Genomic DNA, 24,540 nt, shown 5'->3' on the forward strand with positions numbered 1-24,540 from the left:
AAAAACCTCCGAAGACGTTAGAATTTATGCATTTTACTCTGCAGACGAGGGGCTGAAGAGGGACAAGAGAGCAAAGAAGGGCAGTCGATTAAAAATAAGAGCAGAATCCAATCAGCTCCACGGCTGAATCTCTCACATAAGCTTTAAACTCAGACAGTGGGTTAAGAGTCTTAATATTTTTATCTTTTTGCAGACAGATCCAACCAGAAAGTGTCCGATACCAGAAAGGCTTTCTCTCCTATTTCAATTCCAGCAGAAGACAAGATCAATTGCTAAAAATAATGGGTTCTCAAGCCGTGATGCCCTTGTACTCTCTACTTTATATTTAAAAGCAAAGTTATTATGCAGGCAGTTTGCTAATGAGTTTTGTAGATAAAATGTAACATCGCCAAGCAGAAGTGGCCATCTGACACAAACACACAATGTGAAATTGTGAGTGTGAGCTTAAATAATAAGGCAGAAGTTTTCTTTTTGTCAACAATCCAATAAAAACACATCAGTAGCAGCATTGAACTCATCTCACTGACAAGTATTGTGTCTGTTTGTGCATACATCTTGTTTTTCTCTCTGACTGGAGAGCCTCTGAAATAAAAAAACATTTGGCTCCATGAATATGTCTGCCTCTCCCTCTTAATGCATCATTTACAGAATTTAAGCAGAAATTCTTCCTGAGCAGGGGAGAGACAATAAGGTCACGATGAAGTGAAACTCAAGCAATACTTCTCATTTGACAAAAAAAAAAAAAGGAAGAAGAGTAAGTGGTATTTGAAAAATTTTCTCATCATGTTTGCGCAGAACACTTTGAGTGATAGATGCATCTCAGCAGAATCACAAAGCTCTTGGGGGAAAAAAAGTGATTACATGTTCTGTCAGTCATGTTTGCACACTGATACCCAAACTTTCGCCCGACATTTTTTTTTTTGGAATAGGTTTGATTTTGTGCATATTTTCACATCCGTCCAGGTCGTTTTGAGTGTTGTTTAACTATTCAGAGATGCCACAGGCGACTTGCAACGTCATCATAATCATTTAATGTAGTTGGCAGATTGAAATACACCGCCAGCCTCTGCTCAGGATTGATTGCTTTGTGGAAATTGGTGTTCTTCTTCTTTTTTTATGAGAGGTTCCAGTAAAAGCTAGAAGTGTGTCAAACTCGACCACTGACATCCTGAAATACCCCTGGAGGCAAACAGCTCTTTTTAGCAGCAGTTGAAACTCTCCTTGCTCTTGTCTTGTTTTCAGGAGTAGATGGACCCTGTGTTTTCTTTTTTCTGATCTCAGGTAGAGAACGTACCATCAAATTAATGTCACTGCTTGATGAATCCATATTCCTGTCCTGTTATTTTTTCACAATTAATAGAACAGTATACACATTTGATTCAATGTGCAAGGTTTTTTTTGTTTTGTTTTGTTTTGTTTTGTTTTGTTTTTTTTTTTTTGTTTTTTTTTTTTTTTGGGGGGGGGGGGGGGGGGGGGGGAATCCAAAAAATGCACCCAAAAATACCGGACTTAGTGTGCAAAGGCCTTGCCTCTACATATTCCATCTTGGGCAGCTGTGGCTCAGCGGTAGTCAGACATCTCTTAATCTGAAGGTTGTAGGTCTGAACCAAGGTCCTGTGGTGTCAACATGAGGCAAGACCATCGACTGTTTATAGAGAGGACTGCTTGGCTCCGCCATTTATCATTGTACGGTTTTGAAGCCAAAATACTTCCGTCACAGACGCAGCCATTGTAGCAGTTTGGAGCCAAAGTCAGCGCAGTAGAGACTGTGAGGGATTCAGGGAGAATCTGAGTGAAGCTGGGTGACAAAAATAATAATTATTTTTTTGTCTTTCGAGAGTCTAATCACTTCTTGACTCTACCTCCCGACAAATTTTACAATTCCCCGAAAAAAATACTTGAGAACGGCAGCTGTCAATCATCGTTAAACGTTACGTAAAGCCTCGTTTTTAACCTCGGATAATTAATGAAAATGAAACTTTTCAGAAAAAAAGAGAGGACTTGAATACAGGACAGCCAAATGATATCTTCAAATCACCACAACAATTGGATGTGAGAAACATTTCTATGACGAGTATTGATTTTTTAGAGTCTGACCACAGCTCATCTGGAATAGCTGGAAAGCTGGATTTTTTCTTCAAAGTTATTTTTATTGACTTTTACATTATATACATTAACCTGTACACAGAAAGCTGGATTTTTTAACCTATACTGCAGCCAGCCACCAGGGGGAGCAGTTTTTGTGAAGACCTCACTTCGAGCCGAGCAAGTGGATGTCCATGTTTTTTTACAGTCTATGGGTGAGACATTGAACCAGCTTAAGTGCTGTGCCATCAGTAGGTGAATGTGGTATGAATGAGTCAACTTACCATCACAGGCCACAGATAAATTACCTGACGGTGAACAAAGCAAAGTATTTTACAGCTTCTGTGTCAGTGCCTAGTCTCCAAACTGTCATAAGTTTCAATCTGAGGTTTATCATTAAAGCAGGGCATTCCTCCAAACTGTCAGTCATCCAGCTTTCAACCTTTAATAATAAAAATGAAAAAGTGATCATTAGTGAGTCATAAATACCTTACACCCTTTAAGTAGACCTGGGGAGAGAAGAGTGATCTGAAATAGGTTACAGCAAATGACTGCGTTAAGTCTAATGCGCAAGACGAGACACCTTAAACCTTTTCTGTGACTTGTGCCATATTGAATTATATTCATGCCCTACGTGCCAATACTTCTTTCATAATTTTGTTAATGATCTGTTTGTACTGTATTTAAACATGCTCACGACAAAGTTCCTCTCTCATCTGTCTTCCATCACTGTATCTCGCCAGATTGGCCAAGCAGAGGACACTGCTGACATTCAAGCTTTGATCCACAGCCACGTTAAATCCAGGAGCATCTTTGAAAGCAGAAGTTTGCTGCTGTGACACGTTTTCTAACATTTCACTAACACGCCTTTCCACAATTCTCACTGATTCGCTTTGATTCTGGACATAATTGTGTCTTTATTTTGAGGTTCATCAAAAAAACATTGGCAGTGGATAGGAAAGTCTCTTTTAGCTATTTCCCATCGGTGAATAATTTTCCATGCTTGGTTATGCAGTGAGACATGGTTCAATCTTTTTTTACTGACTCCAATTTAACAGTCTCATCTCTGAAGATTTTAAATGACGCCACACACTTGATGTCCTACATTTCACTCTTTAACAGCAAAGGGTTAATATTGCTCGATCTCCTCTGGCAATAAATCCATACTCCTTTGTCCAACTACGTTGGTAAGAATGACTAGAACTTGATAACACTATTCAGCGGTGTTAAAATGACAAGCTAGCAGACTGAACTACCAAGAGATATGTGTTGACACACTTGCAAGTCCCCTTTGCGCACTAGTAATGTCGTGATTTAAAGTTATTATCTAACATTATTTGTTAAATTCTTAAGTAGGACCATTTATAGTGTGCTTAATCCTTATAAAGTGTTGAATAGAGTACTATAAAATACAATAGTTCTGTTATTGTTTATTTTATTTATATGTTTTGTCCTCCCCCTCATTGTAATCGTTCTCTGCGAGCCAACATAAACAGCCTCACGTGCCAGCTATGGCATTGTGCCCTAGGTTGGCCCTGCCTTAAACGTTTGGTTGATTAGTTACATAGATGCAAATCCAAACACTGGTGTTGTGCCGCGGCCACACCGGACGCGGACTCGCAAATTTAAACCCCCGACTCATGTTCCTGGAGGTCTCCCTGCACTGCAAAAACTGAAATCTTATCAAGTGTTTTTGTCTTATTTTCAGTAGAAAATTCCTTTTTAGACTCAATGTGAGCCAAATTCACATGATCGATCCAGAAAAATGTCTTGTTTAAAGTTATTTAAGGACAAAAAAGGAGGTCTGAATTGCTCGTAACCAGTAAAAAAATCTGCCAATGGAACAAGAGAAAAGTTACTTGTATTAAGACATTGTTCTAGTCTCAAGGAAATTTTCAAGCAATTTTTTCTTGTTCCACTGGCAGATTTTTTACTTGTTCATTTTTGTACTCTGATAACTTGAAACAAGACATTTTTCTGGATTGATAAGTTGAAAGTGGCTCATATCGAGTATAATAAGACAATTTTTACTTAAAAAAAGACAAAAACACTTGATAAGATTCCAGTTTTTTGCAGTGTGGGGATAATGAAGGGGTTGTGGAAAGAGAGGGCCGCAGAGAACTTCCATCTTTTTCCCTGGCTCTGTCCCTACCCCGCTCCTTTCTCCTCTCTATCAGGCTTTTACAACTTTTTCGACAAAACTCCACTGAGGAAAACACAGTCGGACTCAGTGAGGACCTGTGCAGGCAAATCCAGCTGGAAACGAATATTTACAGAACTTACCTTTAAAACCTGTCTTCTCAGTGACTTTCACCCAAGCCTGCTCCTTTTTTTCCGGTCTCTGTAGAGTTCACACGTCCTATCCTATAACTCTGGATAATGACACACCGCACAGATTGTTTTCTCCTCTATCTTCTGGCGGGGTTGGAGTTGGAGCAGGCGGCGGTCGACGTCATCAAATCAATGACGTCATGGGTGAATGTCATCCCTGATTGGCTGCCGCGGCACAGCCTTAACACGAATTCGTGTCGAAAGTTCAGCATTTTCAACTCGAGCGTTTAGGCGTCTGACACCCCAAAACGCACCGACACCCCAAACACGCCCCGATAACGCGTCCAACGCGCCGTCCGGGCGAATCAGCGTCTAAACGCGTCTTTGCATTGACTTTGTAATCTCGAAGCAAATTTGCTTTCGGTGTGGCCGTACCATTAGTCATGTAGTGTGAGCCCCTCAGTGTCTGTGCTGTGACATCTTCCCTCCCCGACACCCTCACCCCTTCCATGTGCACAAGTCTTTGAGTTTTGTTGTTATGGTTATGTGCCTATGTACTGAGGTGTTTTTTTCCTATCCCCACACTGTGCCCCACCTACAGGAGCATAGTGTTGTATTTTGCTTTTTTTCCCTCTCCCCCCTCTTGAATTCTTTTTTTTTTTTACATCTAATGTAAACTCTTTCTGGACACGCTGGCTGCCCCCAGTTCTCCCACTCCTGTCCCTCCCCATATTATATGTCACTGTCTTTTTATGTTTCTTAGAAGGAATGAAAGTGAAATGTAATTTCCCCTCTGTGATCAATAAAGAATGTCTGATTCTGATTCTGATTACTGTTCTGTATAAGCTATACTTTACTGCCCAGATCATTGTGTTGTGATTCAAGAAGTACCCTGAATCACCAGCTCTGGAAAATAAACCTTTAGAGGCTTTCAGCTGCTTCTGCTTACATTCAGTGGTAGAGTTTTTAAAAACATTTTTCATTTCATTTTTACAGAAGCACAAGTCGGCCTCAACAAGCCTATTCAGCCTCACAGCTGAAGAGCTTTGTTTTCTTATTTCTGTGATGAAGTTTCTGGTTTCACACAGAGACACAGCATCATCTCCTCACTTGAAACATACAATCAGCGCTTTCAAATATTCTCTCCCAGTTGACAGAAGAGGTTGTTTTTTTTTCCTGAAATGCAGGTGTGTTCCTTTAAAAAAAAAAAGAAAAAGAAAGAAAAGCTGTGCTAGCTGTGGTGTCTTTGTCCTCTAATGGATGTGCAGCAGATTTGGAAGCAGCAGTGAGTGAGCAGCAGTGAGCGGGCAGCAGCGGTGCTTGGCTGGTAGATGGTCCGGAACTGTCTATGTGTGTGTGTGACAGAGCTGCTGCAGGCAGAGCTCCAACTTCCCACTATAAACCTTATGTGTCTCCAAACACCTGGCACTTCCCACACTGGCTGAGTGTTTGGTGTGTGTTTGGTGTGTGTGTGTGTGCATGTTTTGGAGTGTCTTTAGCCATGTTGGACTGAAAGTGACTAATCCTGGTTAACAGATCCCTTTGAAGCAAGCAGACAATCCAAAGGGCTAAAATGCTATTAACGACTGCATGACTAAAGTAAAGAGCTCCTCTCCTTTGTTTAACAAATATCTCTATCTCTCTGTTTCTCCCTCAGAAAACACAACCAAAAGCAAACTGTGAGAGTGGATTTGTCAGGTCTGGTTGCTGGAGTTACACACTGTGACTCTCAGTATCCAGACTCCTGCTTTCTGTCCTCAGAGATCAAGACCTTCATCAGCCGGAAGACACCTCTCCAATGGATGATTGCTTCTTTTGTGCACACTGGCTCTTCTGCAGATGTTGATTGTTTTCCTCTTCTTCCTGCTAATGTCTATATTTACGAGAGGTGTCATAAGAAGGGGGGATAATTCCTGTGAAAAACAGACCCTGAGCTGCACCCTTACTTGACCTTTATTGTCTTTGATCTGTGGTAGCTTCGCATCGAGCTGTTTTAATATTAGGATTTATAGTGTGTTCATGTGTGCGCAACAATGACAAAAGCTCATTAAAACGATTCACACAGGCTCCTGGTGTGTATGAATTGATTAATTCTCGGGATGCGTTTTAAGTCAGTGAGCTGAAGCGTCACTGGGGAAAAATTTACATGAATATTTGTGCCTGGGTTTTTTTTTTTCATCTGTGCACAGACGAGACAGAAAATGCACTTTTAAATCTTAACAAGAATGATGGACAGCAACTCAACACATTTTCTCAGGTGAATAAATGCTAATTAGCTTAGGTTGCAGATTATTCCCATAACAATGAAATAAATCTGATTCTAACAGGTCATATGTCTTATGTGAAAGTATCATGAAGAAGTGAAGTAGGACCAAAGAGGAGCTGGAATGTAAACGTGAAATAAGTGCAGCATTTCTGCAAGGATAACGTACAGTTCAGATGTGTGTTAGATAAGTTGAATGGTAGTGAGTTACGAATCACGTGTCCTGACATACAGAAATAGTTTTAAACTGCAAAAAATAGATACATTTTACCAAGTGTTTTTGTTTTATTTCAGTGAAATATGTCTTTTTAGACTTAAAAGGAGCCATATTCACGTGACCAGTCTAGAAAAGTGTCTTATTTCAAGTTATTTAAAGACAAAAATGAGGTCTGAATTGCTTAAAGCAAGTTAAAAAAGAAAAAAAAGGTGGGGTAAGAAAAATGTGCTTGTCAAGACTAGAATAATATCTTACTACAAGCACATTTTTCTTACCCCACTGGCAGATTCTTTTACTCATAACAAGCAATTCAGACCTCATTTTTATCTTTGAATAACTTGAAATAAGCACTTGTCTGAACTGGTAAAGTGAACTTGGCTCATATTTAGTCTAAAAAGATATTTTTACTGAAAATTAAACAAGAACACTTGGTAAGATTTCATTTTTTGCAGTGTACGAGTAAATACTCTTTGATGGATCACAGAAATAAAATAAATCAAACAAGCTACAACCATGGCTGCACAGAGGTGCAGTGGTTGGCGCTCTTATTTCACAAAAGGTTCCTGGTTTACATCCCTGGCTGGGCATTTCCCCCTCCATTTGGATTTTACATGTCCCTCCCCGTGCATAACCTCCAAAAAAAGGCTCTAAAAAAGATGCTTGTCAGGTTTTTTGATTGCACCAAACTTTTCGATGTGAGCGTCTGCACGTTGTTTGTTTCAGGGACCCTGTACACTGCCTCCTATCCAGCAACAGTTCAGTCAGGCTGCAGCTCCCCAGCACCCAGAACAGGATAAGCAGTGAAGGTAATGAATGAGTAATACGACATGTATGACATGTAACACTCTGCAAGGCGTCTTCTGCGGCATAGACAATTTTGTTCACTATAAACATGATAAAGTTGTTTTTTTGACACTTCAGAGCACAAAATGCATGTAAGTATTGCTCTTAAAGTCAACACAGTTCCACACCCAACGGCATCAAGCTCCATTTGAAGCATGCTAACAAATATATTCTATGACCTCTTAGTTTTGTTTTTGTTTTTTTCCAACTTCTCTGGGAAATATTTGACTTTTAAGCAGCTTAATTCTCCACTTTGTCAACATGCTCGCTGCCAACAATGTGTCGGTTGAGCAGTCACTGATATTAGATATAAGGTTCTTTCTCCCTTATTCAGCTTCCAACTGTAGTAAAACTAAAATATGGTTTAACAGGACCAAGCTGTGAAATTGTTTGCTTTTCTTAAAAAGAGGCCTACATTTTGCATCTAAACAACTCAGATTTAAAAAAAAAAATTGAAGGGCCCCACTTCTTCTACTTCTTCTTCTTATTGCTGCCTTTGAGTCGGCTCTCTGGTCCAGTTGTCCTTAGAAAGCACAGAATTCATTTTCTGACTTATTCACTACTTCCCATTTCTGCAACAGTGTGTTTACACTTGTAGACTTCAGACTCACTCCTGCCTTTGGTTTATGTGTTTTTGCATCATCACTGCCTGTGTCTCATTTCACTCTCTGTACAGTCCTGTTACTTGTTCTCCTCTAATATGTAACCAACTGTTGGTAGTGCCAGTATTGGCATACTGGCTCTACTTTGTATTGAAACTGTTAATCAGCCTTTAGTTCCAATGTCCTCTTGCTGTTGCCACTGTGATTGGTCTGTTCCATGTTATGCATTTTCCATCTGACTTTGCTCATTCAGTATTACCTTCAGCTCTTTGTTTTGTCCATCCTCTCATTTCCTAGAATTCCTGAATCAAACCATGAGTATGTTTCTTGCTGGTTTGTCCAATCACAGTGAGACCAAAGGGAACTGATATGTATGGCTGTTAAACACAAAGAGAAAACAAAACAGGCACCAAGTTAGACTTTATTCAAAGCAGAACTAACTAAAACTGAGTCCTCCTCCAGAACATCAGAGCACATGGTCTGCTCCAGAAAGCCGGCTTTAGCATGAGAGCCTCATCCACCGTCGACCACACCTTTTGCCTCAACCTCCCATTATAACCTCAGTATAAACAAAATGAGTTGCAAACTATATGTTTTAAATGTTTGCAAGTGAAAACAGGAATTGAACCAGTAGTGATGTCAGAATGAGATTGAACCGAAAAAGTTTTTTGGTCTAACATCTGAAAAATAAAAGTCTATTTAATGTGCCATGAGTTCTAAGGAGTTCAAGTGATTATTATACTACTACAAATAGCCTCAACAATTGTTCTCGCATCATGTAGACATTTGAACTGCCTACAAAGATTTAATGTGTGGTAATATCGTAGAGAGTTACAATATTTTAAGCACAGTGAATGATTGTAACGTCTTTCCTGCCAATAATGTTATTTTCCAGTTTTTACTTTATGTGACTTCACTTTTTTTGGACCACCACAGCACCTGTTCATTTTCAACATCAATCATCCACCCCCCCGCCTCCCTCTGTCCTTAATTTCCTTTTGTCTCCATGCTGTCCAAATCCCACCTACCCAGGCTGCCTGTCGGCCCATCAGAACCCACCATATGTGTTTTCATGCCAATGCCACCATGCTTCCCCCTGCAGCACATTTGCATGAGTTTTTAATTGTTTGTTCCAGGATGTAAGCGTCACGTGTCGGCGGGACTCAGGCGGTGATTTGTGTGAAGCGAATTGAGTGTTTAGCAAGCCACTGTCCCGCCCCTAGACTCTCATCTGCCAACAACCATCTTTATTGATTTCAAACAATCTGCCACAGAAGCGCAGACGCATGGGGAGCAGGGAATGGGACAAAGAAAGGAGAGGGACAGTAGGGAAAAATAATAAACTACAAAGGATATCAACAGGAAATTGGAAGAATGCTCCTTTTTGTCATAAAGCTTCATCTGTCGCAGAGGGGATTGTGTGTTCCTCTTCTGAGCCCTTTGGTTCCCTCCCTGTCTGGGTCTCCGATTCTTCTCCTCCCTCCCCTTCCTCCTCTTAAATGTCTCGCTGTTTTTACTCTACAGGATGGTGGAAAAAATAAACAGATGGAGGAGGGTGGGATAAAGAGACAGCAGAGGAAGGATGTAGGAGTTCAAACTGAGAGAGGGGGAGGAGAATGGGTGGGGATGAGAGGATGCAGAGCCAGCGGGAGGATGGAGAGATGGTGGTAAAAGAGAGATGAAGAGTCTGATGAACTCATCTAAAGGCGCTCTGGGTTTTTTTTTAATAAGCAGCAGACTGTGAAGCTACTCAGACCAGTCACTCTGAGTAATGAGAGAGAGGGAGGGAGAAAGAGACATAAGATGAGAGCAAGAAAAGACAACGAGACTCATTATCCTTCGACCAATTTTCATCACTGTCCCGTCAGTAATCTCCCTCTGCCTCTCTTTTTCTTACTCAAACAGTCCACAGCTCTGTTTGAGATGACAGATGAAGACCAATTACGCTAACTGTTTCGTTAACTTGAAGGGTGAATCCCCGCCATCTTCCAGAGCATACACTGATAATCCTGTTGGCCCTGGAAATTACTCGCTCAACACACCTGTGAGGGTGTGTGTGACTGTGTGTGTGTGGTCTTAACACCTCCAATACTTACAACACTTTGTGTGGAAACGACGGTGGAAGTGTGTGTGTGTGTGATAACCATCCACTGCTTGTTAGGTTGACAGTATCCGCTGGCCGTGAACTCTGATGTTGGATGAGGAATTATTTCACTTCTGATGACTGCTGTTGCTGACTTGGTTCCTTACAGTCTAACAGCTTTTCGCCTCGTCAACACTTCTGTGGCACTTAAACATATTTGTTTCTCTTCTGCTGGAGGTTCTTCCAGCATGGAAACACAACTTGCCACCGTTTCATTGCCTTTGTGCTGTATTGTTCTGACCTAAAGTGGCTTTTATTGAGCCTTTACTCCTCTGCAGGGGCTCTGTGTCTGGTTTGGCTGAATTGTTTTATAAATGGATTGAAGAGAAACAGCACTTTTGTAATTTTGCTCAAAGTTATTTTCCTCATTGCAGCAGTGTCTCACAGAGAGGCTTTTACCCTGCTGTGTCTCAGCCGTTTGTTGTGTGGTAGCAGGTCGTGTATGGCGCTTTAGTTAACGGCGGAGTAAAAGCTCGCTCAGTTATGTGTGGCTTTTTCTCACTTAGTTCAAAAGTTGCTGGAGAGCCTTGTCCCAGTCTGTGGAAAAACTTCTGAGTGGGTGACAATTCACTTACTCACTTTTCAAACTGACTAATTCCTTTCATAATGAAAGAATTCACTCAATAAAGATTGGGGAGATTGGTTAAAGTCCCCCAAACACCCATGATAAACCCACACAGGTAATTGAAACTGACTCCGCTGGCTCAGTGATTGTCGATATTGGCTTTCTTTACTGCCCCAAATTATTGTAATACCCCAGCTGGGAAATTTATGCTACACCCCTCAGGTCCTGTAAAGTGTAAATTTGTTAGTTTTCTTTTACACATGATATTAAATTTTGTACAAACTGTCTGTTAGTTTTTGTGAGCACCCTCATTTATTATTTTTAAAACCATTTTTTTAAATTATTTGACCTCATGGATTTTAAAACTGCACAAATGATGCTGAGAGCAAAGAATGATCTCGTGCTCAGACAGAAAATATCTTTTGACAAAGAGAGTAATGATCATAATGAAATTCATGACTAAGTGTTCACACAGTCGAGAAGTGTTGAGCCTATTTTCCGTTTACTTTAATCTGTGAAGGGAAACAGACTGGATGCTGGTGATGGGTTCATTGATTCTGTGGTATCTATATATCAATACTCATACTCTACTCATAGGGTAACTTATTCCATGGTTTGTATCGACACAACCCGCTGGCAGGATAAAATTGAACTAATCCATCCATGTCAAGTGACCAGGAGCACAGCAACTCTGCTTAGCTGTTTTTAGCCTGTTAGCAATAGTTAGGTATGAGGCTGCGTGTGTCTGGGAAAGTATTTATATATATATATATATATATTAGAGCTGGGACTTTAACACGTTAATTAGATTAATTAATCACACCGCACATCAACGCTTTATAAAAATCAATGCAAGATTAACTCATTGGCTGCCAGACATTTTCAGAGCATCTTGAATGATCTTTTAAGACCCAAATAATCTTGTTTTTTCTGACCATGTAAACACCAAAGTTACTTAAGAAGAGTGGACTCTCTTCTTTTCTGTCTCTCTTCCTGTTTTTGGTCCAAAAAACAGACAAATCAAACTTTTTTTTGATCGTGTTCATCTCGGGCGCTCCATCCTTTGATCCTCTCGATGATCTCCGTCGTCTTTTCTCACGATGGCGCCGCTCTTTCTCTCTGAACTACCGTGACACATCTTCATGTCAGCATGAGCTGCCTGAACTTTTCTGACTTACAGCGTCTCTCTGTGTCTCTGTCATCTCACATTTCTCCTAATATCCATGCTGAGCTCTCATCCAAAGAGCGCACCACCCACAGTAGTTCACGAGCAGGATTTTGATTGACAAGCTCCACCAGACCCCTCCTCCCTCTGCTGAAAAATATAATTTACTTCTATAGATGCAGTAAACAGTAATCCAATGTCAATGGCAGGGAACACAGACAATTAATATTGACCAGTTGAAAAAAAAATAAAGGATTTACAAATCTTCTCTTTTTCGTGAATTCATTTGATTAGTCATGCACTATGATTTTGTAATGCCCTACAGTTCAAATTCTTTATGTGGGGACCTTAAGCAGACATTAGATTAAAATGTGATTAATTAGATCAATTAATAACAAATCCTGTAAATAATTTGATTTTTTTTTTTTATGTCTTGACAGCACTATTTACCACATAATGGCTGATGAATGTACTTGAAAGTAGTGTCCACAAAAAAAAACATCTTCTAACCAAAATAAACAGGATTTTGTGGTTTAAACTTGTGTATGAGAATATTGCTTCTGATGTTGAATATTGATGTGATTAAAATGTGATTAATTACGATTAATTAATTATAAATGGCGTAATTATTTTGATTATTTTTTTAATCAAGTCCCACCACTAATATGTATGTATGTATGTATGTATATATATATATATATATATATATATATATATATATATATGTATGTATGTATATATATATATATATATATATATATATATATATATATATATATATATATATATATATATATATATATATAGCTTTTGTCTAAAGTTTGAATAGATTAGGGTTGTGTTGGTGTGTAGCATTTTCTTAACCCAAAAAAGACACTACAGCTTGTAAAAATGTAAGGAAATTATCTGGGAGGCTAGGTTTGGTAGGTCAAGGGTTGAACAGGATAAAGTAATGCATACATGCGAAGAGTCATAAATCCAAATGTGTTCACACTTTCAAGAAAAGTAGTGTTGTTTTTCTTAGACACACCTCTCCTCTCAGGACTGTGTGGGGCACCTTTTTATAATATTTTGATCAGTGTGTATTTCTCAATGAGTTCCTCTTGGGTGGTTTAAAGAAACACACCTGTAAGCCCAAAGATATAAATATGATGCATGTATCTTCACAGATCTTAAAGAACATTGACACCTTTATGGTTTTATTAAGGTGAAAAAAAGACTTATAGATAAAACGTGGTGAAAAGTCTTTTCTAACACTCTTCTTAAACTAGCTGCACAGGTGAGCAGTAAAGTAGGACAACAGGTAGAAAATTCAGTGTTTTTATCTGAGGCAAACAAAAGAACTAACAGAATTATTTCAGCCCTGCTGTGGACATCAGATTGTTCTTTGTTTTGTTTTTTTCCGAGCATTTCATTTATTGATTGCTGGCACGATGCAAAGGATTTACAAGAAGCCTTGGAGGAACTCATTATGGCTCCACATGGGTGAGCTCGCTGTTGGTATGTTTGCATCTGATTTCATTTCCCTTGAGGTAGAAACAACCTTATTTAACAGATTTAAATAATGTGACGACGAGGCGAGCTGTTGGGCTGTCCATTTTGAGATTGGTATGGAAGGAGGTTTTCTCATTCTTCCACTTCTTGGCAGAAAATAAATGAGTGGATGGAGCCCAAGATCTCTGTACTTAGACGTACATTTTGATTGTAGAGATATGATACATATGGCATACACAAGGAGATGAGCCAGTAAAACATCAAAAAGGAGCGTAATGACCCCTATCAGCAGTCATCCCCTGGTCTTGAGCACTCTATTTATCTACTTGGTGCAAACGTTTTTGGCCTGCAACCTCTGAAAGTGCACTTGAGGGATTTTATCTCCCCGAGGGAGCCTCACAAACCTGCAGGTCACCAGCAGTATTAAGGTCTGATGCTGAGATTCAGGTCATCACAAGTTTAAAGTGGGAGCTAGAGCGGAGCTAAGCTTTGAATGAACAGCCTTATAAAAGTGACAAGATAGGAGTTACACCAGCTGGATCCAGTTAGGCAAAAGTGCACAAGGACAGAAAGTAAACAGTGGTTTAGGGCACAATTATCCAGGATTACTTAATCACGTCTAATCACCATCATAAACGCACGGCTATAAAGGGCTAGCCATATTAGACAAAATGCCAATTAGCAGCGACAATCGCCCCTTTGGGACGGAAGTTTTCACAGCAACAACGGAAACCCAAAAGAGCCTCGTGGATTTATGTTCATTTCAATAGGAAGCTTTGCTGCATATGTCTAACAAATCTAAAGCTGCTAAGACAGGCAAGTGGACACAATTTGAGGAAAAATGAGAGACACAAACAAACCTAATTCTGGCTAAATTGATGAAGGATTCGGACTTAAACACTCTCAATGCAAGCTTTATCCACTATCTGCTCTCATTTCACATCAGCAACTGTCGGTTTGCTGAAACGTTGTTGAACCGTAAATGTTTACATTTCTGCTCTTTGTGTCAGTGAGTTTTTAGAGCAAACCTTTAACCATCTGTGGCTAAAAATGTCAGTTTGGACATATTTTGTTGCTCTGGCTGTAAGACGGACTGAAAATGCCCTACGTCTGGGTGCTTCGGCCCCTTCTCCAGTTGGGGAGAATGGGGTTGGTTGTCACACTTTTACTTTGGTGTGAAATGCTTATCTTTGAAATAAAAATAGAAATGCTTTTTGTCATTATGGGACTTTTATAATATGCATTAAGTTATGTACTTTTCAACTTGCCTATAGAATAAATGTAAACACAACAAACAGGAAATGCACCTTGAGGCCAGACTACTGTATGTAACATATACACAAGTGACGACCTGCCCCAAATGGAATTTCTCGTTAGCATCAAGGCTAACGACTGCGTAACAACTAGTTAGCTAGCTGATAACAATCTAAACTTAAGCATTCTCGCAACACTTTTTAAGCGTGAAAATTGTTTTGCTTTCAACCCATTGAGAATACATAAGATACACAAAAAGTCCTCTCACCTCAAGCTATCTTACGCCAGAGAAGTCTTTAAATATAGGGGCGCTTTGACCCTTATTTTGTGAATTCCCAAACCACAATTCAAGAGACAGTGCCCTCTGGTGATGAGGTACAATGAGTGCAACAACAAACCCTGTTCTCCCCTGGTACATGAACTTGATTTTTTTTAACGTCTGGTAAATGTGACTGTACATTGTATAAGCAATTTAAAAGAAGTACAAACAAAAACTTTTTTATAGGAGTTTAATGAAACTGAACACTGTGATTAACTGAAAGCTCAGTTTCACAGCTCTCTGACATCATTAGATTTTTTTTTGTATTTGGTTAAAACTCAAAGGGTCATTGTTTTCTGAAGCTGTTAAGCACTTTCTCATTGTTTTGTGTTTTGCTTTGTGGGACCACATCACATGCTGTGATTAATGAACTCTCACTTTATTAAAATAATGGCCTAAGTCATTTTTTTTTTCATTGTTTTTGGGAAAACACAAAAAACTTTACCAAATAAAGAGCATTTGATATTTATTAATACTTTCAATCAAAAAAAGGCTTCACAGTGGATGACTGTTGACATACAAAGAATATTGTGTATTAGTCATGTAATATTAAAGAATAAAGTGATTTAGGCTAATTTTTTTTACACTCTGTGTGACTGAGGCAACTTTAAACCTGGCTTAAACTGCCCTCTCATTCCATAGTGCAAACACAAAACTTGTAGTTACCCTGAATTAAGTTAAACAAATGGTCAATCAAATTGTTCAGGAGGCTGTCCCTTTCCTCACTTCTCCAGGTCTTCTTTGCATTTTTTTTTTTTTTTTTTTTTTTTTTTTGAGTTAAACGGATTTCCAACATCCAAATTTGACAACTTTTTGCAACCAAACCAAACTGTTAACTGTACTCTAATTCCATAGCGCAAACTCAAAATGTAAATAACGGCAACCTAATTCGAACAAATGTCAGGTCAGTCATACGCTGAGTAGGCATACTCATATACCTCCTACAAAAAAGCAAAGACATTTCTTTAATTTTAAGACTTTGAGAGGTATTTTTTCCTTGTGCTCATTTTTTGTTTGGTAACAGAAATAGGTGGGCCAGCCAGGAATAGGTAGCTAGCTAGAAGTAGCTAAATTTGTAGTTCAACAACTTTAGACTTAATTACTACACAACATTAAACCCTAGCCTTTATGATAGTTAACTTCACCACTCACCAGTAGAAACTGATTTAAGAATCATGTTTACGGCTTCTTTTCTACTAAAGATTCTGTTTCTTCTTGAAGCAGATGCCAGTCACACATTTTATCCTTAATAATTCAGAATTTTGATTTAAGCTAGAAATAAAATGGCCTAAGTCACCCTTTTGACATAGGCCATTGTCTTATAGAGCATAAAGAGCATGATCCTTTTCGTTAAAGGTGTGAGAAGTTTTACCAGAGATGGCCAGTATTATCAAGAGATAATTCAAGCCAGAAACTAATTTTCTTCAAAAAATGACTTAGGCCATTATCTTAGTAGGGTGACGATATATCACTGGAAAGAACAAATTCTCAGGTTTCCAATTCCATTTGAACTTTTCTGATTGAACAAACAATGAAACTCAAGCCAAGGTGAGTATCACTGGTGCTATCAGTGGGTTAACACTGTGCTCTTTGAAACAGCAGTCTTCTTATTTCAGAGGACATCACCTTCATCTTGGCACAAAGTGTTACTTTAATAAAACACAACTCCAGACCCATCACTTCTCAAATAAGTAAAGGTAAAGTTCCCTCTGGAGTGATGATGACTCATCTTTTGTGCTGGCTCTTTATCTGTCACATGGGTTGTCAAGTAGTTTTGTCTGTTGAAATGTATCAGTGGTAATTTCAAGGGAAAAAACAATACCTCTTCTCATAGTTGACAAAAACTTAAAAATGTGCTGCAAATGTGTTTGCAGATTGAACCTGACATAACAGCAGAGGCTTGTAGACAGTTGGAAAGTTTGTTACGGCTATAGTTAAACTTTCCACACATGACAATTTGCATTTAAATGTACACTAACTGTACAGCTCTCCCTCCAGAGTCTGGAGATAAAAGTCAGACCTGTGATGTTTGGATGATATGCAGCTACCTTGGAAGACAACAGCATCTTTAAGTGGCTTTTCTTTTGGTCCTCCCTGCAATAAAACCCAAACTTACGCGAATGCTGTAGGTAGAGAAACCATGCTACACCCTCACAGAAAGTCTGTTAACAAAGTGCCTGAACACATTTCATCGATGTGCTGATGTCGGACAGATTGTAGTGAAGTTAAATTAGACTTCATGTTGCTGGAGTCAGACCTCTTGGAACCCATTCCAGGAACCCCGCTGAGGTCTGAACTGTGGTTGTGGAGAAGACTGGTATACAAATGCATGTGTTTTCTGTCTGCTGATGTGTGTATGCACCAATAAGCCTGAGTCAAATGTTTGAGGTCTTTAGAGGTGTTTTTTCATCCTAGAAAATTGTGAGTCGGCTGTGGAAAGTGGGAGGAAAACAGCGCCCGGCACTCAGAGCGGATGAGGATTCGGCAGTTAGGTGAGACGGGTGATGTGTATGGATGAGGCCATGATGGAGAGACCGAGAGAAGAGCGGGGGGGGGTTGATGTTTACGGGCGGGGAAAGGAGGTGGAGGGTGTGTAGGGTGGCGGGGCCAGTAAACTGCTTGTGAAATGAAAATGGCTCTTTAGCAGAATCCAGGACACTTGGGCGCTGCACTGGATCAATGTCTCTGATTTACTGTCTGAAAGCCTGTCAGAGGGAAAGAGAGGCAGAGGGGGGAGACTTGAGGACGGGAGGCGGGGGAGGCTGGACAGGGAGAAGTTAGAGGTAGAAGAGTCCTTTAATGGAAGGAGAAAAGGGAGGGACAGGGAGAAGTAAGGATGGAGAGGGAAATTGTCCATCAGGGTGACAGTACGTGGAGGCAGAATCAGAGGGATTGCTCCTCAAGCCCTCACGCGGCTGAGATACAAAATCAATCTGTCAGGGCGATGGGGAAGGGCAATCTTGTTTTGTGCAGAGGATTGGTGCAGCCATTTGGGGTAAAATCAATAGGGGAACCATGGTGCTTCTTAAATCCTTACTATCCCACAGAGGCCAGTTGTATTGACAAACATGGGAGCGTACGTATGCAGTACACAAATCTTTAACCTGACCTGTCTGAAAGGAATCTGTATTCAGCTGCTGGCCAAAACATCCAGGAGTCAAAGTCCCTGAAGACTTCCAGAGGACTCATGCTAACGACAAAAATACAACTCTAAAACAACCGTCTTTCTTTCTTTCTTTCTTTCTTTCTTTCTTTCTTTCTTTCTTTCTTTCTTTCTTTGGTTCGTGTAAATGTGCGTATTGTTCATTGTGCACTCTAGAGAGTGTGGCTTACTGTGTTCCCTCCTGTAAGTATCTCTATGTCTCAGTGAGTTTAACACGCACTCACTCACACACACACACACACTCAGGTGGAGCTCTGGGGCAGAGGATGACAGGCCGGACGTCTCGACAAGAGTGTTTTCCCGCACCCTTGGGACACGGGGAGTCTGGGTAGGTGGGGTGTGGGGGGTTATTTTATTTTTATTTTGAGTGTTTAATGTATTAAAAGGGGCCGGGGTAATGAATTATAATCTTTAATGCAGAAACCGATCGATACCACCAAGAGAATAAATCAGCTTTTACTGAGAGCGTCAAAGCCCCTTAATACACTCGGGGAGAGAAAGGGAGTGGATGGTGGAGGGGGTGGGGAGGAGCAGAGGGGGGAGAGGAAGGTAAGCATCAGGGACAAACTGTAAGGAGAGGAGAAACAATCCCGAGTGAAGCAGAGAGTGTGAGGATGATGATGATATAGAAGAGAGGTGGAGTAAAGAGGAGAGGGTGGAGGGAAGTTATAGATGAACACACTCACCTTTGGGCTAACCTCATTGAGTAAAAGCTCGCTGAAAGCGCCGAGATTTTGACAGTTTTGTGAGGAGGCGAGGTTGCAGGGTCAGCCGGTGTGTGCTTACACACTCCACCTTCTTGTTATTTTTCCACCCAGTTGTATTGTGCTCCCTCTCAATGATCCCTCCCGACTACTGTCGCCTGGAGCAAAATATAATTAATTGAATTACACAACCACTTCTCGATCAAAGATCACCTCACCGCTCTCTTGTCTCGCTGCCTGCCCAACTGGAGGGCCTCTGCTGGGAGACGAAGCCGAGCAACAATCTATGAATTTCAACTTTTTATTAACGCAAAGTGAAGTTTCTAGGGTGTGCGCTGATTCCAAATCAGTCCGGCTGCAGGAAAAAGCATGAGAAGAGTTTAAAAAAAGAGCCCGATGAATTCAGTCGATAGATGAACTGATTCATCTCAGAGGCGAGGACCTGGTCTGAACAAAAATCTAATGTGCTGCTGTGTATTTAGGATGCTTTGTCTGTTCACTTAGTGGACTAAGTGGTTTAAGTGAGGTCTCAGTCGCTGGAGGCTCTTTAGGAAGACACAGTCATTAAAATTTGATAGCTCAGGCTTGGAGGTAAATGGGAAGAGAGGGGTGAGGAGGAAAGATATACAGGAGGGAGATTTTGTGAGGAAAATGAGAGAAATCCTGAAAAATAGAAAAAGGTAAAGTAGCCATCGGACAGAAAAAGAGGAAGTCCTGCCTCAAAGAGGAAAGCCAAAATATTGAAAGAGAAGGTTGGAAAGGTGATGTTATCTGATAGTGTTACACCCCTCAGGTGCTCAATAATTAAACAGCTGAGAAGACTCTCGAGCTCCAACTGTGATGTCAACCAAGGCAAGCATCCATCATTCATCGCTCCAGGGATCAGGGGTGGAGATGGCACTTAATCACTCATTTTTCACCAAACTTTTTCTCTGGGTATTTTGTTTTCTCCAGGGCTTTTCTTCATCTGCTTCTTGTTATGCTTCAAGGGAGAGGGCGCTGTTTTATTTATCCTCCTGAATAAACAGAGGTCAGACTGCAAACAAATCACACTCCTGTCTTTTTGTATTCCTCTTTCTTTTCAAATGCCCCTCTTAAAGAATTTCTGGATACCGCTTGGGGGTCAATAATTGAAGGGAAAGAACAACCTGTGAATCCTCTCGCTGTGTGTGCATCCACACGGTTCGTCCTTTGAGAATTTAAAGCCTTCCCCTTCACTTTTTGTCTGCGGGTGCTGTCTGTTTGTGTGCCTGAGGGCGTGTGATTGTTGCATTGCACTCATAATAAGCCGCTGAGTGACTGGCAGAACCAATATCTTGCTATCGCTTTGCCCTGCGCTCACTCAGGCGGCTCGGTGTGCAGCCCCCGTCATGCATCTCAATTCCATAAACACAATGTTCAGAGCCGAGAGAAAGGACCTGCTTTTTGATTAATGTCGCCATGACAACTACATAATTCATGAATTGTATTAGCGATCCATTTGTCATTTGCAAATCATAATTCAGGATGGGATGTGCGTTTAGGGAGGGCCGGCTGGAGAGAAAGAGCTACGGCCTGTTATTATCCTCAGTGTTGTCTCTACATACACACACACACACACACACACACACACACACACACACACACACACACACCAGAAAACAAACCCCTGCTGGAAATGCTGACGTATCCTTGTCCTAATCTGGGGAGCAGAAGCTCTTTGGAGGCCGCCTGTCTTGTAAGAGGGTCCTTTTAGCTTCATGATGAACTCTCAGGTCTGCTCATTTGGGAAACTGCATGCTAATTCTCCTGTCTTCATCCATCCGCCTGTCTGTCTGTCTGTCTGTCTGCCTGCCTGCCTGTCTGTCTGTCTGTCTGTCTGTCTGTCTGTCTGTCTGTTGGCAGCGGCCCGGCCGGCTCCACACTGACACCGCTTGGTGTGTCAGTGGAAAGAGTGAAGGAGGATTCTCATTAAAGCACCAGAGCAGATTATTTGCCATTTGATCAATGACTGGATTTACACAGGAAGCCTAAAATGAAATTGGATTTTCAACCATATGTGAGCCAGATGGCAGGGTTTGTGCATGTTTATCCTGCTGAGCACAGATCAGATCCAGGGTTACAAAGAGGTTTATCATTTGGTTTATATGTATTTATTTTGCTCTCTGAATAAATCCAACCCTCAGAGTGAGGCCCAGAGCCGGGTCGCAGATGACTTAATCATTTCCTCTTGGGTCTCTATTGAAACACTAAATCTTAAATTCTTTTTCTCGGCACCTTTTATTAGAAATGTCAATTCCTGAATATTTTAGCTCTGTGATAACCTTGATTCAGGGAGAGTATTTCACATTTTATGAGTACCTGAAATATAACAGCTTCCACCTTTTTACCTCAAAGCATTCCTTACAAAGTACGTGACCAATTAAGTGAGTTTGAGAGAGACGCTTTAATGAGAAGGTGATTTGAAGTAGTAGCAGTAGCACCGAACATTTCCAGGTCCTTTTCTTTAAAGATTTTTGCAAGAAAGGATGAAAAACTTCATGTACCATGCTTTAATGCTGAAATGAAATTAGAACATTTTGGAGTTTTACCTTTTCCATTTCCTTTCCTCTGGGGTTTATCCTTCACTGGTTAACCATATGATCCAGGGTCATATGTTACAGCACCCATGACTCCACTTTGAAAACTTGAAGAGGGGGGATTGTGTTTTGTTTTGTTTGTTTTCATAATTTCCCTCTGATTCCATAGTACACAGTTTGTAGTACACAGCTTGAAAAACGTTTTTTTTTTTCACTCTGGTGTTTTAGAAAACCTGTATATCAGCCTCTGTCTGAAACACTCCCCACTTCACACACACACACCCCCTCTGATTGGCTGGCCCTCTGGAGGCCTGTCTTGGGCAGAGCTATAGGCAGACCGCGGTGTTTGACGTCCACCTCCAACATGTCATTACAAACCAGCTAGGAGATCCTTATTCGATGACTTTATTATTTCTGCAAGTCTCGTGAAGATCTCATGCTACTTTTTGAACTGACCTTTTTGAGCAGTTTACATTCAAACTCAACAATGTATCAAAACAAAACAGTTTCAAAATCTGCACGTTTAGTACGAACATCCAGCATTGTTACTTTGTGTCTATGTTCAAAATATGGGCAAGAATAATACCCCCTCTTTAATGTGGCAAAAAATAATACCCCCTCTTTAATAGTCCTCCAGTGAGAGCATGTGTAACAGTGTTTCTTAGTGTAATTCTTACAGAGGCTACGGACATCGTCTTATTCAACACTGCTGCTGTGTCAGGGCTCGTTTTCACTCAAACAGGGACGTGATAAATTAGCGAACAGAAAAATGAAATATGGCTGGTGAAAGACATGACCAACAAACCCAGAGTCACGTTTCTCATTGTCAGTACCTTTTTTTCTCTCTGTTACATTTGGGGTATATAATCCTCATTGTTTTTTTTATTTATTTATTTATTTAAAATCTTTTTTTTTTAAATTGTATCCTGTGAAAGAAGAGGCAGATACAATAAGAGTTTTTCTTCTTTCTGCTCCTTTTCATTCAGTTTTGGTATCTTTTATTTTTTCTTTGTATTAAATATTTATTTATAAAATAAATAAATAAAAATAAAAAATAATATTGTATCATTAAATCACTTATCCAATACATCTTAGATGCAATTTTCCTTTTTTTTCCCTCTTCCTTGATTTCCTTCATTTTTAACAGTCATAGCATGGATTAGATACAAAACAAGTAAAAAATATAAATTAAATAAAATAGAAAATGAATAAAAAATGAATAAATAAATGTTAAAAAACAATGTTTTTTTTCTTTGTCAATGTAGGAGTCTGTCATGTGGTTCCTCTAGACCTTCAGCTAAATAATCCTCCTTGTGTTCTGTGTAACTGTCAGCAGGTATTTTGTTTGCATTTTAAGACTTTGCTGCACACTTTGGTGCATTTCTCCTCAAGTGGGTGTGCTTAAGGACTGTAACACTTTTTCTCTCCGTGTAGATAAATAATTCATTTGTGCCAAGCAGGAAGAGAAGGAGGGACTTAAGACTTGGTGATGAAAACAGGTTTAAGGAAAGCAACAATAAATAAAATAACTTCTTAACTTGGGTTTTCAAAGTATTTGTGGTCAGTAGGGAAATAACTGAACATGTTGTCAGATAAATCTTCAGTTCCATGAAAATGTGTTTTTACATGAGGCTCCATAGAGAGGCTGCTCATTTACTTTCAACTCGCACACACTAGAAATCATTTACTGTAGGATTTATTTATTCATGTATTCAAAACTACTTGTAGGGAAGCAAATTTAAAATAGCCGGACATAGAAAACCATTACAAGTGTTTGCCAGGAGCACATAATATAAAACAGTTTTTTTAATTGAGAGTCGACAGCAGTTCTTTCAGCCTGCTGCCATGTCTCCGCTCGAGTGTTGATTGTCTGGAAGGCAGAGAAGATCTCAGTCTAATGGGTCCATGCATGTTTTATTAAGACGAGTATTAGCTGTATCTTCAGTGATTGTAGATGTTACGGCCACTCTCAGGGCACAGTTTTACTTCACAGTCCAATTTTTATTCAGCTTGACAGTCTGTGCATGAAGCCCAGAGCCCAGCGAACACACTCAACCACTTACAGAATATTTGAATAACATATTTATTCAGTTTTAGAAAATGTAAAAAAATGTGACAATATATTCTTACTAAAATATTTCCTTCCTTTAAAAACTTTAACAACTGGCCTGTCAGTGTGAGTTTTTGACAGTGAACAGTGCCAGACATCTTCTTTATTCCACTCCGTCCTCCTCAGCTCTGTGTTCTTCCACCTCAACACTCTCCTGACCGGTCAGCGGGGCCTCTGCTGCCTGTTCTGAGTTTGTTTGGCCTTGCTCGCCCTCCCACAGGACAGTGGAGGTGTTTTGGCTGGAGCGCAGACGTTGGCGAGGTGGTGTTTTGTGGTCGCCTGGGCTGAAGGATTGTGAAACTCCAGACCCTGATCTGGTCAACCCGAGGCCCCAGCCGTGTCGAGATCCCAGTTTGCGACGGCCCCCGGAGCCGGCGCGCGTGGCTGGAGAGCCGGGACCTGAGATTTCAGGATCTGCCTGAGACTGGGCTCTTCTCATTGGAGAGGGAGACACTGGAGCACTGCGTGGGTCTGAAACACAGGTAAGGTTCAGAAACTCAAAGACTGAGACACCGACTGGTGCAGGTATAAATTAAGGAAAATGTCTGAACTGTAATTAAGGGGGCAAATCTTTCTCATAAAACATCCAGTCTGTCTACCTACAGTGTTTGACCAACACATTAAACCTCTAAGAAAACTTCAGGTGGCCCTGAAGCATCTTCACCCATGATCTGTGTGTGATGTGAGAGAAGGGAATCTTAATAAGCTCCTGATTGTGCTGAGGCAAAATGAATACTGATTTATCCACTTTAAATTTAATAATTCCTCCATGGTTTCAAACAGA

At 40.3% G+C, this 24,540-nt stretch overlaps 2 protein-coding genes across 4 annotated transcripts in view; one reads left to right on the plus strand and one right to left on the minus strand.

The window, feature by feature from the left end:
- macrod1 (mono-ADP ribosylhydrolase 1) overlaps positions 1-6,417 on the plus strand; it is a 158,956-nt gene extending 152,539 nt beyond the window's left edge. Inside the window, exon 10 of the mRNA XM_074673883.1 lies at positions 6,014-6,417. Within this exon, the coding sequence (XP_074529984.1) occupies positions 6,014-6,039 (26 nt within the window). The 3' untranslated portion in view covers positions 6,040-6,417. The remainder of the gene's footprint in view (positions 1-6,013) is intronic.
- Positions 6,418-23,379: 16,962 nt separating this feature from the next.
- ccdc88b (coiled-coil domain containing 88B) overlaps positions 23,380-24,540 on the minus strand; it is a 46,410-nt gene continuing 45,249 nt past the window's right edge. For all 3 annotated transcript variants that reach the window (XM_074674868.1, XM_074674869.1, XM_074674867.1), the window contains exon 27: positions 23,380-24,227. In XM_074674868.1, coding sequence (XP_074530969.1) covers positions 23,860-24,227 — 368 coding nt within the window. In that variant the 3' untranslated portion in view covers positions 23,380-23,859. The remainder of the gene's footprint in view (positions 24,228-24,540) is intronic.

Source organism: Halichoeres trimaculatus, unplaced genomic scaffold, assembly GCF_033239565.1.
Source record: "Halichoeres trimaculatus isolate MK-OKI-2021-1 unplaced genomic scaffold, fHalTri1.1 fHalTri1_scaffold_7, whole genome shotgun sequence".
In the NCBI taxonomy this organism is placed as follows: Eukaryota; Metazoa; Chordata; class Actinopteri; order Labriformes; family Labridae; genus Halichoeres; species Halichoeres trimaculatus.